General features: G+C 44.2%; 2 protein-coding genes across 9 annotated transcripts in view; both read right to left on the bottom strand.

Moving 5' to 3' along the window:
- Positions 1 to 14,397, bottom strand: part of LOC133139453 (filamin-A-like) — a 64,668-nt gene extending 50,271 nt beyond the window's left edge. For all 3 annotated transcript variants that reach the window (XM_061259008.1, XM_061259009.1, XM_061259010.1), the window contains exons 1-2: positions 14,285 to 14,397; positions 10,335 to 10,840 (exon numbers count right to left, since the gene is read on the bottom strand). In XM_061259008.1, coding sequence (XP_061114992.1) covers positions 10,335 to 10,719 — 385 coding nt within the window. In that variant the 5' untranslated portion in view covers positions 10,720 to 10,840; positions 14,285 to 14,397. The remainder of the gene's footprint in view (positions 1 to 10,334; positions 10,841 to 14,284) is intronic.
- A 1,343-nt stretch (positions 14,398 to 15,740) lies between these two features.
- si:dkey-183p4.10 (serine-aspartate repeat-containing protein I) overlaps positions 15,741 to 25,227 on the bottom strand; it is a 32,376-nt gene continuing 22,889 nt past the window's right edge. For 5 of the 6 annotated variants that reach the window (XM_061259056.1, XM_061259061.1, XM_061259058.1 and 2 more), the window contains 3 exons: positions 21,136 to 21,307; positions 20,901 to 21,020; positions 15,741 to 16,474 (listed from right to left, as the gene is read on the bottom strand). In XM_061259056.1, coding sequence (XP_061115040.1) covers positions 16,358 to 16,474; positions 20,901 to 21,020; positions 21,136 to 21,307 — 409 coding nt within the window. In that variant the 3' untranslated portion in view covers positions 15,741 to 16,357. The remainder of the gene's footprint in view (positions 16,475 to 20,900; positions 21,021 to 21,135; positions 21,308 to 25,227) is intronic. The other variant, XM_061259057.1, reaches the window with a different exon arrangement.

Genomic DNA, 25,227 nt, shown 5'->3' with positions numbered 1-25,227 from the left:
TCAGCTCGTCTCTGACATCATCAGCTCAAAAACATCTCGCTCACAGGAGGACCAGGCCAGGGGCGAGCAGCTCCCTTCCTGGGGGCCTTGTGTGTGTACACAGGCCTGTTGATAGCGATTACCCCATCTTCAAGCCAAAACATGTAGCCCAGGGACTACAGATGGAAATTTGCCTTCCTGGCCAACTCTGGCACATTCACAGAAATGTTATTAATGTGCTTTTTCCCTGTGGTAAATGGTAAATGGACTGAATTCATATAATGCTTTTATCCAAAGTCCTTTACAATTGATCCCTCTCATTCACACACACATACACACACACACACACACACACACACACACATACACACCAACAGCGATTGGCTGCCATGTAAGGCAACAACCAGCTCGTCAGGAGCAATTGGGGTTAGGGGTCTTGCTCAAAGACAATTCGACAGACCCAGGGCGGGGGACTGAACTGGCGACCAGCCGACTGTCAGACGACCGCTCTTACCGCCTGAGATAATAAAAGTTTTAGGCAGGTGTGAAAAAATGCTGTAAAATAAGAATGCTTTCAAAAATAGAAATGTTAATAGTTCATTTTTATCGATTAGCAAAATGCATTAACAGAAAATATGCATGAACAGAAGAAGTGAATGAACAGAAGAAAAATCTAAATCAAATGAATATTGTATGTGACTACCCTTTGCCTTCAAAACAGCATCAATTCTTCTAGGTATACTTGCACACAGTTTTTGAAGGAACTCGGCAGGTAGGTTGTTCCAAACATCTTGAAGAACTAGCCACAGTTCTTCTGTGGATTTAGGCACCTGAAATGCTTCTGTCTTTTCATGTAATCCCAGACAGACTCAATGATGTTGAGATCAGGGCTCTGTGGGGGCCATACCATCACTTCCAGGACTCCTTGTTCTTCTTTACACTGAAGATAGTTCTTAATGACATTGGCTGTATGTTTGGGGTCATTGTCCTGCTGCAGAATAAATTTGGGGCCAATCAGATGCCTCTCTGATGGTATTGCATGATCTGCCTGTACTTCTCAGCATTGAGGAGACCATTAATTCTGACCAAATGGGGCCCCAAACTTGCAAGAAACCTCCACCATGCTTCACTGTTGCCTGCAGACACTCATTCTTGTACAGCTCTCCAGCCCTTCGGCAAACAAACTGCCTTCTGCTACAGCCAAAATTTTTGAATCATCAGTCCAGAGAACCTGCTGCCATTTTTCTGCACCCCGGTTCCTGTGTTTTCATGCATAGTTCAGTCGCTTGGCCTTGTTTCCACATCGGAGGTATGGCTTTTTGGCTGCAATTCTTCCATGAAGACCACTTCTGACCAGACTTCTCCAACAGTAGATGGTGTACCTGGGTCCCACTGGTTTCTGCCAATTCTGAGTTGATGGCACTGCTGGACATGGACAGGGTTGGGAGGTAGTGACCGGTTGTGGCCACCAGGGGTTCATTATTTTCACCTGGCCCTCATTAGTGCCAGGGGAGGTTATTTAAAGCACTCGCTGGCAGTCTGTCAGCGCTTTGGTGTCAACCGTTCGTTCTTGCACCAAGCTGGTAAGCACACGGGAGACTCGGCCTGTGTGAGTCAGGTATCGTGCTGGTTCGGGTTTCTTTCACTCTTAAAAGAAAAGGTAAGGAAGGTGATCAGGTCATTAGTGCTGTGTGCACTTCTGACGCCTTCCTAAAGGTTCTTTTTATTTCTAGCTCGTGTGAGCTTTTGGGTGAGGGATGTTGTCCCCGGTATTATATTTTGGTTTCTGGTTTTCCTGAGCTGTGTTGTCAAGGTTCTTTGCTTTTGCATGCCTATTGTTAAGTACTAGGTTGTACTTTTATTTTGGTCCCCGGTCTGGGGTTTCAGTGCTTGTCACCTAAGCACTTATTTTGGTTGGGTGGTTCGCCCTGTTTTTCAAGGGTCGCTTTTCTTTTCTTATAGCCATTCTGGGCTTGACCTCTGATTTGGTCGGAGTTTGTCTCCAGGTTGTTTTCTGTTCCTCTTCCTGTTCCGGGAGAAGTCTCCCTCTGTATTGTTTTCTCCCTGTTCCCTTATCCCTCGGGATTTTGTGGTGAACATGTTAGCATGTCCGGTTAGAAGGTATCATCCTTAGTCGCTCCTGGTTCTCTGCCAATCCCTGTCTCTACAGGACATCTTCCGATTGCGAAGGGAAGTAAGCATGATGTGTCTTTCATCTGCTGCACTAAGTTTCCATGGCTGACCACTGCATCTATGGTCCTCAATGTTGCCCGTTTCTTTGTGCTTCTTCAACAGAGCTTGGACAGCACATCTGGAAACCCCTGTCTGCCTTGACATTTCTGCCTGGGAGAGACCTTGCTGATGCAGTATAACTACCTTGTGTCTTGTTGCTGTGCTCAGTCTTGCTGTGCTCAGACATTAAACTGTCTTCAGCAACCTCACCTTGAAAGCAGAGTTTGGCTGTTCCTCACCCAGTTTTGACCCTCCTACACAGCTGTCTGTTTCATTTAATGATTGTGTTTCAACCTACATATTAAATTGATGATCATTAGCTCCTGTTTGGCATAATTGGTTAATCACACACCTGCTATATGCCTACAAAATCCTGACTTTGTGCAAGTGTACCGAGAAGAATTTAAGCCAGTTTGAAGGCAACGGGAGATCACACCAAATATTGATTTGAGTTTGATTTTTCTTCTGTTCACTCACTTTGCAATTTATTAATTGATCAAAATAAACTATTAACATTTCTATTTTTGAAAGCATTCTTACTTTACAGCCTTTTTTCACACCTGCCTAAAACTTTTGCACAGTACTGTATGTTGATTCACTCAAAGATATGGTTACACTGCAAAGCGATTCATATAGGATAGACTTGGTCGTCAGCAGCCATTCATCAGATCATCGCAAAATTTAGCTTTAATCTCATATTATATTAACAACTGGACCAAAGACTTGAGAGCAGAGAGCAGATGTGCTCGAAATCCAGGAACAGACATGGCTGTACATTCACAGCTGGGCACTAGCCTCTCCTAACCCATGTCACTCTCCAAAAAAGTGGGAGACTACCCTCCTCCCGCCACACTCCACCCATTGAGGTCATCCATTTTGTGAAAAAGACCAAAACAATATTTCCACACTGCATCAATTAACACTTCTGCCCGAAATCTACTGTGACAAAAAGTATGAGCCTGCGGCATGTAATTATGACCGAAAGCACAATAAAGCAACAGTACATAATTACGACAAGCCCAGGTAATTGTGAGTCGAAACATGGCACAAGCTGTCAGCCTGAATAAGAGTAAAAGCACGCTCCCGTGAGAACTCGACTGACACAATCAGCCCCGGCAGGGTCCATGTTGATACAACACAGAGTGAGTCTCTCCCACAGCGGGGCAGAGACCTGAGAACAGACAACATGTCCGCCAGGCCACTCACGGCTGCCTAGTCCTCAGCAAGAACTCAACGCCAGTGTTCCTCAACTCAACAAGTTCCCACTTGCCAGAAGGTTATTATTGTAACCAGCAACCCACACACCTGATTCAACTTATCAAGGCCATTTTTGTTGGTTTGATTTGTTCAGTCTTTAAAACCAGAAGTGTGTTCAAGATTGCCAATGTTCGCGGTGAACTATGTTTGCAGCAAACAGATACTGTTGAACAATTTTAAATGAACATTCCACCATCACCTTTTTAAAACAAATTGGTCTGACAATGCCAGTAAGCTGATTCATTGCTTACTTGTAGTTTCTTTTTGAAGGTAAGAACTAGTATATCATAACAGCCAAACAATTGTTCACTTTTGTTCTCAGAAAAAAAAAGTGAATATGCTGGCGAATGTTAGCTAAGGTTTGACGCACGTCAGGTGTGACTTCCTGGTTACAACAAAAACCTTCTGGCAATTAGGCCCAGAAGACAGGTGTTGAGAAACACTGCTCTGCACCACAGTGATACAAAAGAGACAAGATGGAGACAAAGAAAAACCAAACCAAAGCCACAGAAAGCGGCAGAGATGGATAGGAGACGGAGGGGGCGCGGCCGGGCCTACGCCGGAGCCAGGCCTGGGAGCCAGACCTCCAGGCAGCAGACGCGCGGGCACACACCCCACCGCGCGCGGAAGGGGCGGGAGCCACACAAAGACACTCTCTGACACTCAGACACAAAGACACGACTGTCAGAACAAGGGCTCCTCATTCTGCCCCAGAGCAAGGACGAGCAGGGGGGCAAATGCACATTCTTGCTAAAGGTCACCAGCCCCGAGTGGAAACACTTGTTCATCGGTCACGTGACCGACCCGGACATCGCAGACCACGGCCTCGCGGTCTCAGTACGATTGGCTGTTCCGGATCATTCTGGATTGTGATTGGGCATTCTGGATTGGGGCCACAACAGGTAAATGATTATCATTTCTGGAAAGAAAAAAAAGCCATTTCCTTTATCTCCCTCCAACTGAATTCCCTCTCAAGCCAAATAGTCAAATTTGTTCTTCACGCATCAGACTGTGGCACAAAATATCCCCAGTGGCAAGAAACCTCAGGAGGAACCCGGCAATAGAGGGGTCTATGCCCATCCCCGCTGGCTGGCATCATGAAAATCACATGTTAAATCTATGAAGGAAGAGAGAATGTTCAGTTTATTGATTTATCAATCAGAGAAGAAGTCAAATACACTCATATAGGTCAGAGTAATTCCAAAGAACAGAGAAATTCAGGCAGCTGATATAGCATTTTATATAGCGCTGATTGCCATCACAAGTTTCAAACATGTTGAGAGGAAAGCATCGCGTGTCCCCTGACCAAGAGCAACTCCTTCCAGGCTGGTTTCAGTCTCTCTCATTTCTCATCATCTCATCCCAAGTGTTACAAAGGCTCTTCTAGTGCTACTAATGCAAACATCACAACCCTTTTCTGAACCTGGTATCCTTGTATGCATACAAATCACGCAACTAAACATGCTACCTTTTCCTCTTTACTCTTTCACACAATGATTAATCACAGACTCCTGACATTCAGGATTTTCCCCTCATTACAAGTAATTTAAAAACATATAAAGGACATATTCTCTTTGTGTCACACTGGCATGGTGTAAAGATATAATGGACATAACAAATGTAATAAGAACAACACAAATCGATTGAGTGGGTTACAGTTAGGGTCAAGAACTAGCTGGAAACGAAGACGGTCCAAATGAGGAGGAAGTGTAGTGAGGTTTAGACAGGTGTAGTGAGGTTTAGACAGGTGTATTGAGGTTTAGACAGGTGTAGTGAGGTTTAGACAGTTGGGGTGAAACAGCTCCAGGCTGTGTACAACTAGGGGAGGAACAGGGCTCCAGCGGTCTAAGACTTCAGGGGTGGTCAGTGAATTATCTGGACATAATATGTTGGGTACTTTTAACAAGGAGCAAAACACAGAAAATGCTTCAAATAGCGAAGCGAGTCACAGGTGAGGTTTGGGAACTCGTGGTTTAAGGCACGCAGAATAGAATGTCCCCTCCCCAAAAACAGCAGCCCACTAAACCATAAACAGTCACCATCATCATCATCATCATCATCATCATCAGTTCATCCTCATCGTGGTCATGATTCATTGGCATGTCTTCATAAGTGAAACGAATGCAAGCAGAGTCCGGTTGTGAAACTGTAACTGGGGACCATGAAGTCAGCATGTCAATAACAGATTCTAGTGCACACACACACAAGAGTTATCAGGAAACATTCGAGAGTCAGAATCCCTCTCTGAGCTTAAATGCTTTGGACTAAATTCCCAAGCTATGGTTCCGGTCTGCGAGAAACACAGAGCAGGGCTCAAGAAACAAGAGAGCTGTCAAGCCCAACGCCACTCCACAACTCCCAGACTGAAGAGACAGAGTGCCAAACACAGCCAGTACTTTAACTTCGACACCATGAGACCGGACTGCTAGTGCTCGATCTGACCCAAAGCACTCCCACTAATCAAATCCTGCAGTTGCAGAACACAGGACATGCTGCAGGCCTTGTGAAACGGATCCCAGAACAGGAAGCCGCATACTGCCAGCATTTCTCCCGCCCGCCTGGGCCAGGCTCTAGCAATGCCAGCCGTGTTATCTGCTGGTGGTGGGCTAATTAACGGCACATTACACACAACCGCAGATAACCTCTGATGAATGTGGAAAACAGAGGGGAAAAAAGGGCAGATACTTTGGTGTCAAATCCTCTCAAAGTCATGCAAGCCATGTTGTAAACACAGTGCAGCCAGCGCCTCCTCTTGGCTGCAGTCCAAACTGCTCCCACAGCCCCTAGACCTGACAAAGAGAGGCAATCGCACACTTTCATACCTATGCTTTGCTTGATTTGTTCTGAACCGAATACAGCGTTTCACTCACCTGACAAAGAGAGGCAATCGCACGCTTTCATACCTATGCTTTGCTTGATTTGTTCTGAACCGAATACAGCGTTTCACACTGACTTTTTTTTAAGCGAACCATGATTTCTAAACAAAACCATGTGTGTGCTAAGGTCATTCATTTATTGGGCAGAAATGTATAGCGTTGAGTAGGACAAACTGGAAAAACTTAACTTTTCCTTATCCCATAATGCACAGCGCAGCTCACTACAGCAGCCAGTTTAGCCCAACATGCACAATGCCTCCTGTAATTGGGTCAGATCCATGTTCTCGCCACAAATGGTCTCAACAGCATCTCGGCACAGTTGTTTTGGTCCGCACGAGGGGTCGATTGCTGTATGCACACCTGCCCAAAAGAACCGCACCGGGGGGAAACGCACCAGGGTTCGAAACTGACTAAACAAGGCAGGTATGAAAGCGCCCTTATTCTTAAATGCAGCCTTAAGTGCAAAGTAATTTAGTGACTAAGGTGTCATGTAAAGCATAAGCATATTATTACCAGGGTTTATTTGATGCCTCATTTGCACACCAGCACTTGTCAAGCTGCTGGTTTTCCACCCTTTTTTTGGGGGTCCCAGATGGCTGGACACTGAGAATCTTGATGGCAGCCCTGCCTGGAGAAGAAATGCCAGTCCCCACTGACCAGTCAGGGGCAATTCATGTAAACACTATAATGACACCACCAGTGGCATCTAATGCTAAGGACATCATGGCTGACCATCATATACCAATGGCATTACCACTGACATTATCCACCGATTCAGAGCTAAGTGGCTGCTTCAGAATCACATCAGGACCATTCGCGGACCTCTCTCCCTACAAGCTGCGCTTGTGTATGGATAGTACTCACGGCCGAGTGCTACCGATAACAATCGTTTCGCACCACTAAAGTTCCTGAGGCCCAGGTCTATTCTGGGACTTTGCGTTCTGCTCGCGGCTCCTCGGTCCTGCAGACTACCACACGGCTGCAGAGGGGCTGTTTCAGTCACGTTTCGATGTGGAGGTTAACGTGGCTGCAGAGGGGCTGTTTCAGTCACGTTTCGATGTGGAGGTTAACGTGGCTGCAGAGGGGCTGTTTCAGTCACGTTTCGATGTGGAGGTTAACGTGGCTGCAGAGGGGCTGTTTCAGTCACGTTTCGATGTGGAGGTTAACGTGGCTGCAGAGGGGCTGTTTCAGTCACGTTTCGATGTGGAGGTTAACGTGGCTGCAGAGGGGCTGTTTCAGTCACGTTTCGATGTGGAGGTTAACGTGGCTGCAGAGAGGCTGTTTCAGTCACGTTTCGATGTGGAGGTTAACGTGGCTGCAGAGAGGCTTGTTTCAGTCACGTTTCGATGTGGAGGTTAACGTGGCTGCAGAGAGGCTGTTTCAGTCACGTTTCGATGTGGAGGTTAACGTGGCTGCAGAGGGGCTGTTTCAGTCACGTTTCGATGTGGAGGTTAACGTGGCTGCAGAGAGGCTGTTTCAGTCACGTTTCGATGTGGAGGTTAACGTGGCTGCAGAGGGGCTGTTTCAGTCACGTTTCGATGTGGAGGTTAACGTGGCTGCAGAGAGGCTGTTTCAGTCACGTTTCGATGTGGAGGTTAACGTGGCTGCAGAGGGGCTGTTTCAGTCACGTTTCGATGTGGAGGTTAACGTGGCTGCAGAGGGGCTGTTTCAGTCACGTTTCGATGTGGAGGTTAACGTGGCTGCAGAGAGGCTGTTTCAGTCACGTTTCGATGTGGAGGTTAACGTGGCTGCAGAGGGGCTGTTTCAGTCACGTTTTGATGTGGAGGTTAACGTGGCTGCAGAGGGGCTGTTTCAGTCACGTTTCAATGTGGAGGTTAACGTGGCTGCAGAGAGGCTGTTTCAGTCACGTTTCGATGTGGAGGTTAACGTGGCTGCAGAGGGGCTGTTTCAGTCACGTTTCGATGTGGAGGTTAACGTGGCTGCAGAGAGGCTGTTTTAGTCACGTTTCGATGTGGAGGTTAACGTGGCTGCAGAGAGGCTGTTTCAGTCACGTTTCGATGTGGAGGTTAACGTGGCTGCAGAGAGGCTGTTTCAGTCACGTTTCGATGTGGAGGTTAACGTGGCTGCAGAGGGGCTGTTTCAGTCACGTTTCGATGTGGAGGTTAACGTGGCTGCAGAGGGGCTGTTTCAGTCACGTTTCGATGTGGAGGTTAACGTGGCTGCAGAGAGGCTGTTTCAGTCACGTTTCGATGTGGAGGTTAACGTGGCTGCAGAGAGGCTGTTTCAGTCACGTTTCGATGTGGAGGTTAACGTGGCTGCAGAGGGGCTGTTTCAGTCACGTTTCGATGTGGAGGTTAACGTGGCTGCAGAGAGGCTGTTTCAGTCACGTTTCGATGTGGAGGTTAACGTGGCTGCAGAGGGGCTGTTTCAGTCACGTTTCGATGTGGAGGTTAACGTGGCTGCAGAGAGGCTGTTTCAGTCACGTTTCGATGTGGAGGTTAACGTGGCTGCAGAGGGGCTGTTTCAGTCACGTTTCGATGTGGAGGTTAACGTGGCTGCAGAGAGGCTGTTTCAGTCACGTTTCGATGTGGAGGTTAACGCACAGGAAAGACATAATAACAGGAAGCATGAGCATGACAGCGGGCCTTGGCCAACCACAGGAAATGAGATAATATAGCAAATCTCCTGAGATTGGAGGGAGGTAAAGCTTGGCCTGTGCTGGGACTGCCACCTCTTCCCTCCACAAGAGCCTAAAGAGAGGAGCAAAACTCTAACAATGTCCCGAAATCCAAAAGGTCAGAATGCACATTGCTGGCTGCCACACACACACAACACATGAGAACTGGCTAAAGACTGCTGTGTTGGCTACATGAAATGACGTTATCTTGTACCAGTCAGATACGGATCAGAGCCCTACCACTTTCTGGCTTTGTGGAAGCCTTCAGCATTCGGCATTGGCTGTTGGAGGAAGACAGAAAAAGCCCTTGGTCCCTCAGCAGCTTCTGAACATTACCACAGAGGCACTCAAACAAACAGAAAAAGGAAACTCACCCCATGCCAAGAAAAAATCTTGAAACCCCTAACTCTCACACCGCTTAACCCCTAAAGCCCATTAACTTTACAAAAACCTTAACCCCATAAACCCAAAAATTCTACAACCATATCCCAGAACCACAAACTTTCCCCAAACTTTGAACTTGCCCCTCTGCCAGGCCCCTCTCCACAGGGCAAAATATATTTTTTTAAGATATTGAAAAAAACAAAACATTTTGCATATATAATACAAATACAATATAGCTATAATATAGCACCGGCGATCGGTGAGCTGAAAGCTGGTGCAGCGCAAACCTTTCCTTATCATTGATCTCAACCAGTTTTCATTCATTCAGAGCACAGCGCTACAGCGTTAGAGAGATTCCTTTTCCTTGACAAGACAGAGACTGGTTGTTCACATCCTGCAACACAATTAAGAAAAATCCGTTATCACTAAATAAGTGGCGGTTGAGTTTACACTTGTTTTAATTCGATGCTTCATGAGTGATTTGTATCTGCATTGTCCTGCAAGTCCTACAACCGACACGGTGCCAAAAACTGGGAAAATTCCATTCTCAGCGTAAGGCACGTCGCATCTGCTAATATTCAAATCAATATTAACTCAACATAACGTATTGGATAAGAGCGTCTGCCAAATGCCAATAATGTAATATAATGTATTGAAACAACGCCGTTCTTCAATAAAGCTTAAATCATAGGCTACTCTACATAGGCGTCAGTCGCTTGACAATATACAATCCCAGCTATGTTGTAAAACTACGCGCAAACAGTTGAATATAAAACACGCAGACAAACAGTAATTAATTTAACCAAAATCATTATATATATATATATATATATATATATATATATATATATATATATATATATAGGCTACTATATACATTGAACTATAAACATACCACAGCACAGCGTGAAATGCAGTCAAGGAGAAGTTAACGCTACTTCTAAAATATCATTTTTAAGGCTACCTACCGATTGAAACGAGTTTGATATTTTCTTTCTCCAGGAACTCGAGCGCCACTGAGACGTTTTCCAGCTGCATCTGGCGGAACGTGGGGCGCTGGTTGTACTTTCGGAACATCTTCCTCTGGCTCAGGACTTCAATGAGCCCTATGAGCCGTAGTCCATCGCCCAGGTCCGTCTGCAGGTTGGCGATCCGCTTGTTGATGCATTTCAGGTGCTCGTTACACCAGCGAGTGAAGGTGTTCTGCTGGATCTTCTTCCAAGGAGCGTCCTCTGCAAGGTCCTTCTCCGTGGCCGGCATTTCTGCGTCCTTATCCGGGTCGAGAGAGGAGTTGGAGAGTGGAGCCGCGACAGCAGCGGCTGACTGATTGAAGCGTGGGTGTGTATAACTCATTTTGACTCTGCTCCCCCACGCACTTGACCAGTTTTCAGGGTGGGGTCAGCAAGACTGTTTATTTTATTATTATTATTATTATTATTCCACGGGTAACTCTTCCTTGATGTGACACTTTTGTCTGTAAACAAGAAAAATGATACACATTTAAATAAAAATTACACCTCATTAAGGAATCATGCTGTATCTGTTTATCAGGTGAATGCAATTAATTTAAAACTGACCAAAACTAGAACTGGCCAGCACGTGACCACGTCTGGGGTGCATACCTGGGTTTCGGTTTTTTTGTACAGAGGGTGAGGGGTGAGTTCTGCTGCTAACCTGAACATCTCAAAATGGATGCAGAGGGACCCTCTGTTTATCATGCAAATATTGTATCCCTTCTCAGAATTGTTTCAAACAAGGAAATCAACCTCATCTATACATTTTTATAGATGAGGTCCAGTATTATGAGAATTTGTCATGCCAGATGCAAACCTGTCAGAGAAGCCAAATGTCACCCACCTAAAACAATAACAATAATCCTCAACAAAATTTGTTCTTTTACTGTCCTGGAAATTATTGTATCGACAAGCTTTTAACAATAAGTTAGCCAATAAGGTTACTCCCCTGTCACTATGCACCTGCCACTCAGAAATCTCATTCCCAGATACTCCCCAGCCCACCCCGTCATGGTGCCAGAGTGCTAGGGTTGGTGTTGCCTGTAAATCTGTGAATGGCTTCATTCTACTGAGTATGGGGTTATTATGGTATGTATTAAGCATCAGCAAAATTTATATCAGTGTAAACATTTCCATCTCTTCCTATGTGGGGATTGAATGGGTGGAGTTCCAGTTAATACCAGACTATTGGTTCAGGTACCTTGATGACATTAATAATTAATTGCCAATAACTGTTTTAGTCTCATTGCCTATCTCCTCGCATAGTTTCATTAGATTTGTATACAGAGATTTGTAGCATGAGCTGTGTGGTACGGTGGTGCAATGGGTAACACCATTGCCTTACAACAACGTCAGGGGTCTGAATCCTGACCAGGGGACTGAATCCTGACCAGAGGGTCTGAATCCTGACCAGGGGACTGAATCCTGACCAGGGGTCTGAATCCTGACCAGAGGGTCTGAATCCTGACCAGGGGTCTGAATCCTGACCAGGGGACTGAATCCTGACCAGGGGACTGAATCCTGACCAGGGGACTGAATCCTGACCAGGGGACTGAATCCTGACCAGGGGACTGAATCCTGACCAGGGGACTGAATCCTGACCAGGGGACTGAATCCTGACCAGGGGACTGAATCCTGACCAGGGGACTGAATCCTGACCAGGGGTCTTTCTGAGTGGAGTTTTGCATCTTGCTATTTTTCAACTCTTACTCCCTCTACCAACCCAGTATCCCTTCTTCTCCAATAGAGTTCACTTTTTGGTGGTACATTTTGGGAGGTGTTGAGGAGGGAGGTTGGGTGGTGACCACACCCATACAAGCCTGACATACAGAATTTATGTCTGAATTAAAATGTGTGTTATTATTGTTATTTACATTACTTTGAATAGATATGTGGTGGATGATGTGTAGTGGATACATCCCTCTGTGATAATTTATGGTCATTTAATAATTACATAATTATTTACAGTCTCTTTAATGAATGTCCTGACTTAATGTGAGATTCTGAACACCTGATAGAGTGGTCTGCCGAGTCAACTGCAGAAGTGCTATTTTCTAATTATTATGGTTTACAGAGGAAACCAAAACCGGAAGTGCAGGTGAAGGTGATGCACAATGACCCTGTCACTAAGACAGTATTTACATTGTGACGTTCCTCTGGTCATGTGACCCTGTCACTATTTACATGGTGATATTCCTCTGGTCATGTGACCCTGACACTAACACAGTATTTACATTGTGATGATGTTCCTCTGGTCATGTGACCCTGTCACTAACACAGTATTTACATTGTGATGTTCATCTGGTCATGTGACCCTGTCACTAACACAGTATTTACATTGTGACGTTCCTCTGGTCATGTGACCCTGACACTAACACAGTATTTACATTGTGATGTTCCTCTGGTCATGTGACCCTGTCACTAACACAGTATTTACATTGTGATGTTCCTCTGGTCATGTGACCCTGTCACTAACACAGTATTTACATTGTGATGTTCCTCTGGTCATGTGACCCTGTCACTAACACAGTATTTACATTGTGACGTTCCTCTGGTCATGTGACCCTGTCACTAACACAGTATTTACATTGTGACGTTCCTCTGGTCATGTGATCCTGTCACTAACACAGTATTTACATGGTGATATTCCTCTGGTCATGTGACCCTGTCACCAAGACCACCTTTGGAGTATGATATACAGTACCCAATCTTTCCACTAGGATGTGCATCTGGTAGAAGCTGTCTGATTTGGAGCATAAAAACAGCATGCAACAACAAATGATTCAACTCAACTCATTTTACAGTAAAATCAAAAATTTAATTGACACATCTATATCAATCCTCATTTCTGCAGCTATACAAGCCCACACAAATTTTCAATCTTAACAGTACACAATTAAAACTACAGTGATTGCAATTTTGTGGAACTATTCATTTGCTGTTGTAAAGGCATATTCATTGCAGCCGCATAATCTAATGTACCCATAAAGAGCACAGAGACTAATCTAACCGGGAGCCCCAATATCACGCCACAAGTGATGCTTTTAGGATTACAGTACACTCCATACAGCTGAGTTCCGCGTATTCCGTGTACGCAGCGCTGTCAATAGTAAGCTGATCCAGTAAACCCTAACCACATTCAATACGAGCTCACAAGGGTCGACCTAAGTGGAAATTACTCATAAATTAAATTAATCAAATAAAGTTAAATAAAATTCAATTCAATGCGAACTGTCATAACACAAGCTACATCGCAGTGACGTAGCGTAAATACTACATTCACAGCGAAATTGCAAGGCTGCTAGTCTGGTTTCATAAGATGAAGAAGAAACACGAGACTCTAGCGCATAATTAAAGGACTAAACAAACATATTTTTGCAAATGTTACATCAACATCTCCACACACATCACCTCAACAACTTTTACGTAGCCTGTCTATCCATGCCCTCTCCGATTTGACTCGATCGCTGATTGATTAATACTGGTTGCCTAAAGCGCCCATTCGACATTCGATGAAGCATGCACAATGGCATGTGAAACACATATGGATATGCTCAAAGAACTGGCATTTACACAAAATATTCCGTTTTAATTCAAATTAAAAAGTTTATAATTATGCGTTCAACGGGGAAATTCCAAATCAAATTTACTTTATCAAAGTTGATTTACCACTACGTGGTAACAATAAGTTAGCGTTTTTTACGCGCGGGGTATGTAGGCATTAATATTAGACGAATCTGCTCACTGATCTTTTTTTGCAAAGCTTTTTGCAATAGTCGGCCTGATTCAAGACGAGTCCGTTATTCTATGGTAGCCTATCAATAGATTCCTAACACCGTACTGTTAAATAGGCAACTCTTTAATATTTTTATAACAAGTATGAAACGTAAGAGTTCCAAACTTACTTCGTTATAAAGTGTTTTTATAAGCACTCACGGACGCCAAATCCTCCTTCTATCTCTCGCACAAAGCCCAAGCAGAGAAAAAACTCACAACTTCGAGTGTGGCTAACTGCACCTCCCACCCTGCGCGTCTCTCTCTGGGGATAATCCTTACGCACTGGAGGGGAGAGGCTGTGACAGCGGCTGATCTCCGCGCTCAGCCTTAATTGGTCAGACACACACATGAACAAGGGGCTTTACTTCCATGAAATATGTTTAAGAAAAAAAGCTATTTTTGACGCAATATAAGTTACCACGCCTTCGGATTTTTAAGTATGATGTCACCGTATCCAGCCCCCATACAGTGAACCGAGGGCGCGAGGGTCAGTCTTTAATAATTATGTTTTAACTGTTTTCTTTCCCTCAGCTAAAATGTTAAAAACAAAACAGTAGGCCCATATACTCTTTATAAGTAATGATCAAATACATAGGCCTAAATAGAGGGCAATTTCTGCAAATCAATTAAAAACAACAATTAAAAGATCAGCATGTCATTACATTACATTACTGGCATTTGGCAGATGCTCTTATCCAGAGTGACATACAGTTGATTAGACAGTCCTCTCTTGGAGCAATGCAGGGTTAAGGGCCTTGCTCAAGGGCCCAACGGCTGTGCGGATCTTATTGTGGCTACACCAGGATTAGAACCACCGACCTTGGGTGTCCCAGTCATTTACCTTAACCATACACATATACACATGTCATACACATGTCATACACATATAACCTGGGTCATTGATTTTATTTCTGGAATTCAAGCTGAGGTGGAATTATTCAAAATGCAAAAAATATTTCAGACTGAATTTGCTAAAATAATAAAATGGGTATGATTTAAAAAAGTGTAATGTTCACAAACAAATAAGCACTTGGGTGTAATTTGTAGAATAATATGTTTTTTTATTTATTTATGCAAATTTGGGCCGACATGCCATTGTTTGTTTGCGGTTACATAGTACAACATGAATTAATATGAAGACCTACTACATTACCCCATAAAGCTAAATTAGGAAGAAAAATGTTTAAAGGACAGCTTTACTGAATAAATGTTTAATACTGAATGCTTTGTCATTCATTCATTCATTCATTCATTCATTCATATTGAACAGAAATACAGAAATTCCTTATTTCAGGCTCATCCCATTTTGTGTGTATGTAGTATGTGAATGCATGTGTGTGAGTGCATCCATATGAGTGTTTGTACTGGAGTGGGTGAGTGTGTGTGTGTGTGTGTGTGTGTGTGTGTACTGGAGTGTGTGGGTGTGTGTGTGTACTGGAGTGTGTGTGTGTGTGTGTGTGTGTGTGTGTGTGTGTGTGTGTGTGTGTGTGTGTGTGTGTGTGTGTGAGTGTGTGTGTGAGTGTGTGTGTGTACTGGAGTGTGTGTGTGTGTGTGTGTGTGTGTGTGTGTGTGTGTGTGTGTGTGTGTGTGTGTGTGTGTGTGTGTGAGTGTGTGTGTGAGTGTGTGTGTGTACTGGAGTGGGTGAGTGTGTGTGTGTGTACTGGAGTGGGTGAGTGTGTGTGTGTGTGTGTGTGTGTGTGTGTGAGTGTGTGTGTGTGTGTGTGTACTGGAGTGGGTGAGTGTGTGTGTGTGTGTGTGTGTGTGTACTGGAGTGGGTGAGTGTGTGTGTGTACAGGACTGGGTGGTCAGATGTTCCTAGCCCCACCCCAGAGTGGTACAATTTAATCCTGAATTATGAATAATGAATGCATTAAGAATTGTTCTGCAACATAATAATCATAATAATCAAAATAATTGTGTCATTAATATGTCCACATCAGCGGGTCCTTCATATACATTATTGCAATATAAAAGTAATCAAAAGTACAAACATACAGTATATCACTTAAAAAAACACAACAGTATAAAGATATATGTTTTAAAAACATTAAACTATAAATGGAAGCAAAAGGCATGTTGACAAGAAAATGTGGTGCCAAGTTTATGGCTTAGAATGGTGAACATTAAATGGTGTTCCGAAAAAAAAAAACATTTATTCTCATGCTCTTATCTTCAGAATAGACCCTTGTTGGTGGGAGTGGTTAGGTATTCCAGTCTGGCCCAATCCACTCCAGCTGGTCAGTTGCCCACCAGAACATGATGACTCCAAGCACAGATAGCAGGCTCATTTTCAGGACTGTCTTCATCACGCTGGGCACCTACATGCAAGCAAGGAGAACACGGAAAGGTCACGCATGTGCTGTGTCACGTGTGCTGTGTCACACCCGCCATGGACATTGTGTTTACCTGCGGCTGCCTTAGGACACAGAGAGGAATGCTCTTGTGAGTTATTCTATGATATGGATGTGATGTCTTATTAAGTATGACCCTCTCGTTCATTCTGTTAATCACTTCTGACATTCTCCATGACGCTTCCTTATTCAAGATTTATATACCAAATCAAATCTTATTGATTGATTGATTGACTGACAGACTGATTGACACATTTACATATGTACATGCTTTTTTATAAGATATTTGAAAAAATCTGAAATGGGGGAGGGGTGCCAACAATACAATGAAACAAAGAAAGTTGTATTTAATTGGAAATGTGTAGGAAAAATAGCAGCAGATTAGATCCAGAGTCTAACAGCGAGTGGGCAGGGCCGGGGGCCGTGGCAAACAGGAACTTGTGAGCAGTGAGGGGGGGGAATGTCATCTTCAGCACGCGCCTTTCCCAGAAGGCTTGTATTTACTCTGACACAGGGAATAGCCGAGGGGAAACGGGAACAGGATGAGGAGTGAAACACAGAACAAATGAGATGAGAAGTGAATCGATGAAGGAGGAATGAGAGGGAAATATGCATCCTACAGAGCAGAAGAGTACGGCGGTTTTATTCTGCACTGCTGCCTGTTTCCGCAGGATAATGAGAGGAGAGATGGAGGGCTGTAGAATGAAACAGCACTGTGGAACAGCACTGTGGAACAACACAGAGAAACAATAATGATAAGCAACACTAAGGAACAGTAAACAGTCTCTACTACACCCAGCAGGAAAACACCATTATTACAATGATGATGATGGTGATGATGTTTAAGGTTATGAAGGTGATGATGATGATGACGGTTATGAAGTTAAAGACAATGGATATAGTAGAGAAGTTGATGAAGAACATGATGATGGTTCAGATGAAGATCGTGGTGAAGATACCCCCTCCGTCTATCATGAAAGTGAGGAAATATTTTCCTGGAAAAGCGGCAGAACCGCAGGGCCAAACCGTGCAGGTGCTCAGAGGTTTGGTGATTCAGCACATCAGTCTCCTCCAGACCAGGGTCCAATCGGGTTCAATACTTTTCTGTGCTCCATTAATCTTGCCTGGTGCAACCGAACCAACCAAGAACAGCAGTAGGTGGGGTTTGCACTTTTTGAGAGTATTTCATACTCAGTTAAACTAGACAAGCTCGGTAATATATTACAAATCTTTTTTAAATATATAAAAATATATATTTCTTCATAATTTCTTCTTGCCCTCCCTCCATCTCCTCCCTGCCCAACCCCTCTCTCTTTTTCCCTGGCCTTCATGTGACAGTAGGAGCTTCTGTCCTCTTTAGGAAATTCTCCTGAAGACAGATGGGATCGTGAGAGGGAGCTTGCCGTTCTCGTGGGAGTGCACTCTGGCTGGACTCCAGAAACCCCAGGGAGCAGTACTGAAGACGTGGTGCTGGGATGGCTAGGGGGAGGACAGGATATGGAGGGACAGGAAGGAGGAGGAGGAGGAGGAGGAGGAGGAGGAGGAGGAGGAGGAGGGAGTGGTAGGTGGAGCATGACAGTGAGGTTCCAGGTCAAAGATTTGAGGTTAAGGGTTAAAGGGGAGGCACCTGTATTTAATCAATAGGCAGTTCTAGTGTTTTATTTACATTGTGAAATATATATATATATTTTTTTTTGGATAGATTTTAAATACACTCTCTGAGCACTTTATTAGATATTTATTAGACTTATTTTGTTTAGACTTCTACTGCTGTAGCCTATCCACTTAGAGTTATGATGCAATGTGTGTTCAGAGATGTTCTTCTGCATACCACTGTTGTAATGTGTGGTTATTTGCATTACTGTCACCTTCCTGTCAGCTTTGACCAGTCTGGCCATTCTCCTCTGACGTCTCTCATTAACAAGACGTTTCTGTCTGCAGAACTGCTGCTCACTGAATTAGATTTTTGTTTTTTGCATCATTCTTTGCAAACTCTAGAGACTAGTGGGAGTGAAAATCCTAGGAGATCAGCAGTTTCTCAGATACTCAAACTGCCCTGCCTGCCACCAACAATCACTCCACGGTTACATTTACATTTACATTTTAGTCATTTGGCAGAGATCACATTTTTTTCCCCATAATGGTGGTTGATGTGAACATTAACTGAAGCTCCTGACCCGTATTTACATGATTGTATGCATTGCACTACTGCCACACAATTAGTTGATTTGATAATCGCACAAATAAGTTGGTGTAATGAAGTAAAAAATATACTGAATACAGTGCTTGGTGAGTGTATACTCCCTGTGTACAGCAAGAAGATGAGTAAAATAAATATGTCAACAGGAGCACGGCACCAATGGAGGACTTAGAGTAAAGGCATAGCCGAAGATACTGCTATCTTTACTGCCATAGATCACAGTGTATACACACATACACACACACACTCTTACACTCTCACACACACACACACACACACACACACACACACACACACACTCACACACATGCTATACTTCATTAAACACAGAATAGATCACAGTGTATACACACACACACACACACACACACACACACACTGTACTTCATTAAACACAGCATAGATCACAGTGTATACACACACACTGTACATCATTAAACACAAAACAGATGTGTGGATACAAGTTGTCTTAGGCACGCAACACTTGAGGGCAACAGCCATTTGTGCAGGTATGTGCCCTACACACCAGCTCAACCACTCTGCCCTGCTCCCACAGGTAAGCCCTACACACCAGCTCAACCACTCTGCCCTGCTCCCACAGGTAAGCCCTACACACCAGCTCAACCACTCTGCCCTGCTGCCACAGGTAAGCCCTACACACCAGTGACCACTCTGCCCTGCTGCCACAGGTAAGCCCTACACACCAGCTCAACCACTCTGCCCTGCTCCCACAGGTAAGCCCTACACACCAGCTCAACCACTCTGCCCTGCTCCCACAGGTAAGCCCTACACACCAGCTCAACCACTCTGCCCTGCTGCCACAGGTAAGCCCTACACACCAGCTCAACCACTCTGCCCTGCTCCCACAGGTAAGCCCTACACACCAGTGACCACTCTGCCCTGCTCCCACAGGTAAGCCCTACACACCAGCTCAACCACTCTGCCCTGCTGCTACAGGTAAGCCCTACACACCAGTGACCACTCTGCCCTGCTGCCACAGGTAAGCTCTACACACCAGTGACCACTCTGCCCTGCTGCCACAGGTAAGCCCTACACACCAGTGACCACTCTGCCCTGCTCCCACAGGTAAGCCCTACACACCAGTGACCACTCTGCCCTGCTCCCACAGGTAAGCCCTACACACCATTGACCACTCCGTTCTGCTCCTCCTGCCAGCCGTGTGATTGGCTCACGCTTGTCCCAACTGCTGAGCTTCACCACCCGAGCTCCCCAGTGGTGGAGCGTGCTCCCCTTCCCCATAAGACCACTCACTGCCCATTTACCACCACAGTCTGAATCTCCCATGCTGTACCCTAATCTACCTACCCTTAGCCCCTAATGAATTTTACCTACTCTGATGTGTTAGGTTGTTTGTCGTATTGCCTTGATATGCACTGTTTTGTACATCGGTTTGGATAAAAGTGTCTGTTAATAAAACGTAATATAGTGTAATTATGAAATCAACCAAAATCTACCCATAATGCACTGGCCATGGCTATCTCTCCCTCACTCTGTCTCTCCAAAGCTGGAGCTGATTTATAGAGACTCCCCTGTGCCTTCAGAGCTACGCGGACAAAGCCATTTAAGGCAAAGCTTGTGTGAGACAGTATCACAGCGTGCTCCAAGCTGAAAAGACACAAGGAGGCATTCCCCCTGAAGAATGTAGAGCATAATTACACCATGCTGCCATACGCATCCTGCAAGTGTGAAAATGTCCACTTTTTGTGTACTTACAGTGAACTACTACAATACCATGCACCAGTATGATACAGTGCATTACATTGCAATGCAGTTTGTTACGGTTTGTTACAGTGCATTACTTTGTGTCACAGTCTGTTACTGTGCAGTATATTATGTTGCAGTTTGTTACAGTCTGTTACAGTGTGTTAGATGTTGATACAGTGTTACAGTCTGCTACAGTGTGTTAGATTGTGTTGCAGTGTGTTACAGTCCGTTACAGTGCATTGTGTTACAGTGTGTTAGATGGTGATACAGTGTTACAGTGTTACAGTGTGTTACAGTGAAATACATTGTTAGTCTGTTACAGTGTGTGTGTGTGTGTGTGTGTGTGTGTTACCCTGCACCTCTGGTTGTGTGTTACAGTGTGTTACAGTGTGTGTGTGTGTGTGTGTGTGTGTGTGTGTTACAGTGTGTGTGTTAGTGTGTTACAGTGTGTTACTGTGTGTGTCTTACCCTGCTCCTCTGGTGTTGGGCCCTCAGCTCAGCACTCATCTTGTTCAGCTCCACTTGTGTGACCTGAGTCTGCTGCAGAAAGACAGAGAGCTTCTCCCTGTGGCTCTCACAATCGCCATCCTGAAACACACACACACACACACACACACACACACACACACACACACATTTATCACTTATCCCTGCTGTGGTCATTGTGACTGTGTTTGTTCTATTTGGGGCCATCACTACCTACCTCTGTCCTCACCGGCATCCAAGTCCCTGCACCCGTTGCCTGACTGGATGTTGCATCAGCCACTGCAATCCTCACTGCACTGGCTGCTGCAATCCTCACTGCATTGGCCACTGACCCAGGTCCTCCAGAGTCTGAGTCCTCTGACGAGCTACTGACTGTGTCCATGTCACTGCTGAAGGAGAGCACAGACACAGATCATGTCCAACAGCCTGACCAAGCCTGCCTCCCACACACAGAGTCAGGTAACAGGGCTGGCCCTCCCTCTAGAACTCTCTCGTCAAATCCATCTGTTACTCTTCCTCAGTGTCCATATATATATATATATTTTAAACATACCAAAACGTACCTTTTGGAAGCTGCTTTTAACATCAGATTTCATGTCTGTTCATACTTTGTAATTTATTAATTTATTGCAATTTAATTGTATTTTAATCCCTGTCATGAATTAGAGGGCAGGAGAGGGCAGCTGGATAACAGATAAAACAGCCTTCTGGCCTTAAAGCAGCTTTCTATAGAAACCTTGACAATGCAGAGCAAGGACAGATACAGAACACCCAGATAGTTACAGACAGCACTAGCATGCCATAACCCACGCTGTCAGTATATTAACACACTCCAACAGACACTGTCAGTACATTAATGTACCATAACCCACACAGTCTGTAACACGATCTAACAGACACTGTCAGTCCATTAACATACCATAACCCACACTGTCAGTATACTAACATGCTCAAACAGACACTGTCAGTCCATTAACATACCATAACCCACACTGTCAGTATACTAACATGCTCAAACAGACACTGTCAGTCCATTGACATACCATAACCCACACTGTCAGTATACTAACATGCTCAAACAGACATTGTCAGTCCATTAACATACCATAACCCACACTGTCAGTATACTAACATGCTCAAACAGACACTGTTAGTACACTGCCATAATTCAACACGCACTGTCAGTATATTAGTGCACGTTAACAGATGCTGTCGTTGAACTAACATACTGTATCACACTGTCCACACATTAACACAACTCAAACATGTGCTGTCAGTACATTAACATACTATACAGACACTGTCAATATACTAGCATACTTCCGCACACTAATAACACACTCTAGCACACACTGTCAGTTAACCAATATGCTGCCAGTACACTGAAATAGTGTAATGAACACTGTCACTTACAGTTTTTTATCAATGACATTGGCTGTATGTTTGGGGTCATTGTCCTGCTGCAGAATAAATTTGGGGCCAATCAGATGCCTCCCTGATGGTACTGCATGATCGATAAGTATCTGCCTGTACTTCTCAGCATTGAGGATACCATTAATTCTGACCAAATCCTCAACTCCATTGGCAGAAATGCAGCCCCAAACTTGCAAGGAACCTCCACTGCTTCACTGTTGCCTGCAGACACTTCTTGTACCCGCTCTCCAGCCCTTCGGCGAACAAACTGCCTTCTGCTACAGCCAAATATTTTACATTTTGACTCATCAGTCCAGAGAACCTGCTGCAATTTTTCTGCACCCCAGTTCCTGTGTTTTCGTGCATAGTTGAGTCGCTTGGCCTTGTTTTCCACATTTTGGCCGCAATTCTTCCATGAAGACCACTTCTGACCAGACTCCACACAGTAGATGGGTGTACCTGGGTCCCACTGGTTTCTGCCAATTCTGAGAAGATGGCACTGCTGGACTTCCAATTGCGAGGGGAAGTAAGCATGATGTGTCTTTCATCTGCTGCACTAAGTTTCCTTGGCTGACCACTGCATCTACGGTCCTCAATGTTGCCCGTTTCTTTGTGCTTCTTCAACAGAGATTGGACAGCACATCTGGAAACCCATTCTTGAAATTTCTGCCTGGGAGAGACCTTGCTGATGCAGTATAACTACTTTGTGTCTTGTTGCTGTGCTCAGTCTTGCCATGGTGTATGCCTTCTGAAATTAAACTGTCTTCAGCAATCTCACCTTAGAAGCAGAGTTTGGCTGTTCCTCACCCAGTTTTAACCCTCCTACACAGCTGTTTCTGTTTCAGTTAATGAATGTGTTTCAACCTACATATTAAATTGATAATCATTAGCTCCAGTTTGGTATAATTGGTTAATCGCACAGCTGACTATATGCCTACAAAATGCCTGACTTTGTGCAAGTGTACCTAGAAGAATTGATGCTGGTTTGAAGGCAAAGGGGGGTAATATTGATTTGATTTAGATTTTTCTTCTGTTCACTCACTTTGCATAAACTATATTAACATTTCTATTTTTGAAAGCATTTTTACTTTAAAGCTTTGTTTCACACCAGCCTAAAACATTTGCATGTACATATATATACACAGTACTGTGCAAAATTCTTGTATAACATTCTGTCCAGATAAGATTCTTTCAAAATAATACAATGAAAGGTCCTAAATAAACATACTATACATTTTACATTACATTTGAACAGTTAAAAACTGAATGAAATCTAAATGTTTGTGACCACCCTTCGGCGTTAAAACTGCATCACTTTGCTGAGATAGCCAATGCTGTCCTGCAGTTCTATAAGACAATCAGCAGGGAGGTTGTTCCAAGCATGTTGGAGAACTTGCCACAGTTCTTCTGCAGACTTTGGTTGGCTCCTTGCTTCTGATCTCAGACAGCCTTGATCAAGTTTTTATGTAAAAAGTAGTCAATTGCGTGCAGTAATATGTTAAATACAAAAATGCCTCTGTAAAATAAAATATTTTGGAAAATGAATATTTGGAAATCTCAAATGTGTTCTTTTATACTAACAAACTCAAAAAAAAAAAAAAAACATTGAATGCTGTTACAGTTACAATTTCCATAAAACTATGCATAAGGAGTAATGCTAGTTATTTATCATTTTTAGCAGTTGGATTAATTGATAGGTAGATGCATTGTAATGAAAGGAAAACATAGTTGTGCCATATGTAATGAGTGCATTGAATTATGAAATAAATACTAATACTTTGATGTTGTGTCATTAAGAAAAAGTGATTTGGTTCAGAGAGCAAATTATATGTGTATTGCATTGAGGCAATTGAAAAATGCATTTTCAGTATTGGTTTTGTGTTTCGTGAATGTTGTGTTTACAGTTTAGAAAAATGACCTGAATGTTCTGAAATTAGTACCAACGTGATTAAAAAAAACTGTAATTAGAGTTCATTGGTAGGATGAAGTCAACTGAAAAATGACCAAATACAAAATCTGCACAAGGCAGATACACTATATTGCCAAAAGTATTCAAATCATTGAATTCAGGTGTTCCAATCACTTCCATGGCCACAGGTGTATAAAATCAAGCACCTAGGCATGCAGACGACTTCTACAAACATTTGTGAAAGAATGGGTCGCTCTCAGGAGCTCAGTGAATTCCAGAGTGGTACCGTCATAGGATGCCACCTGTGCAATAAGTCCAGTCGTGAAATTTCCTCACTACTAAATATTCCACAATCAACTGTTTGTGGTACTATAACAAAGTGGAAGCGATTGGGAACGACAGCAACTCAGCCACGAAGTGGTAGGCCACGTAAAATCACAGAGCGGGGTCAGCGGATGCTGAGGCGCATAGTGCGCAGAGGTCGCCAGCTTTCTGCACAGTCAATAGCTACAGACCTCCAAACTTCATGTGATCTTCAGATTAGCTCAAGAACAGTGCGTAGATAGCTTCATGGAATGGGTTTCCATGGCGGAGCAGCTGCATCCAAGCCTTACATTACCAAGCGCAATGCAAAGCGTCGGATGCAGTGGTGTAAAGCACGCCGCCACTGGACTCTAGAGCAGTGGAGACGTGTTCTCTGGAGTGACGAATCACGCTTCTCCGCCTGGCGATATGATGGACGAGTCTGGGTTTGGCGGTTGCCAGGAGAACGGTACTTGTCTGACTGCATTGTGCCAAGTTTAAAGTTTGGTGGAGGGGGGATTATGGTGTGGGGTTGTTTTTCGGAGTTGGGCTCGGCCCCTTAGTTCCAGTGAAAGGAACTCTTAATGCTTCAGGATACCAAGACATTTGGGACAATTTCATGCTCCCAACTTTGTGGGAACAGTTTGGAGGCCTCTTCCTGTTCCAACATGACTGCACACCAGT

Source organism: Conger conger, chromosome 10 (genome assembly GCF_963514075.1).
Source record: "Conger conger chromosome 10, fConCon1.1, whole genome shotgun sequence".
In the NCBI taxonomy this organism is placed as follows: domain Eukaryota; kingdom Metazoa; phylum Chordata; class Actinopteri; order Anguilliformes; family Congridae; genus Conger; species Conger conger.
This window is presented reverse-complemented; position numbering and strand designations above follow the sequence as displayed.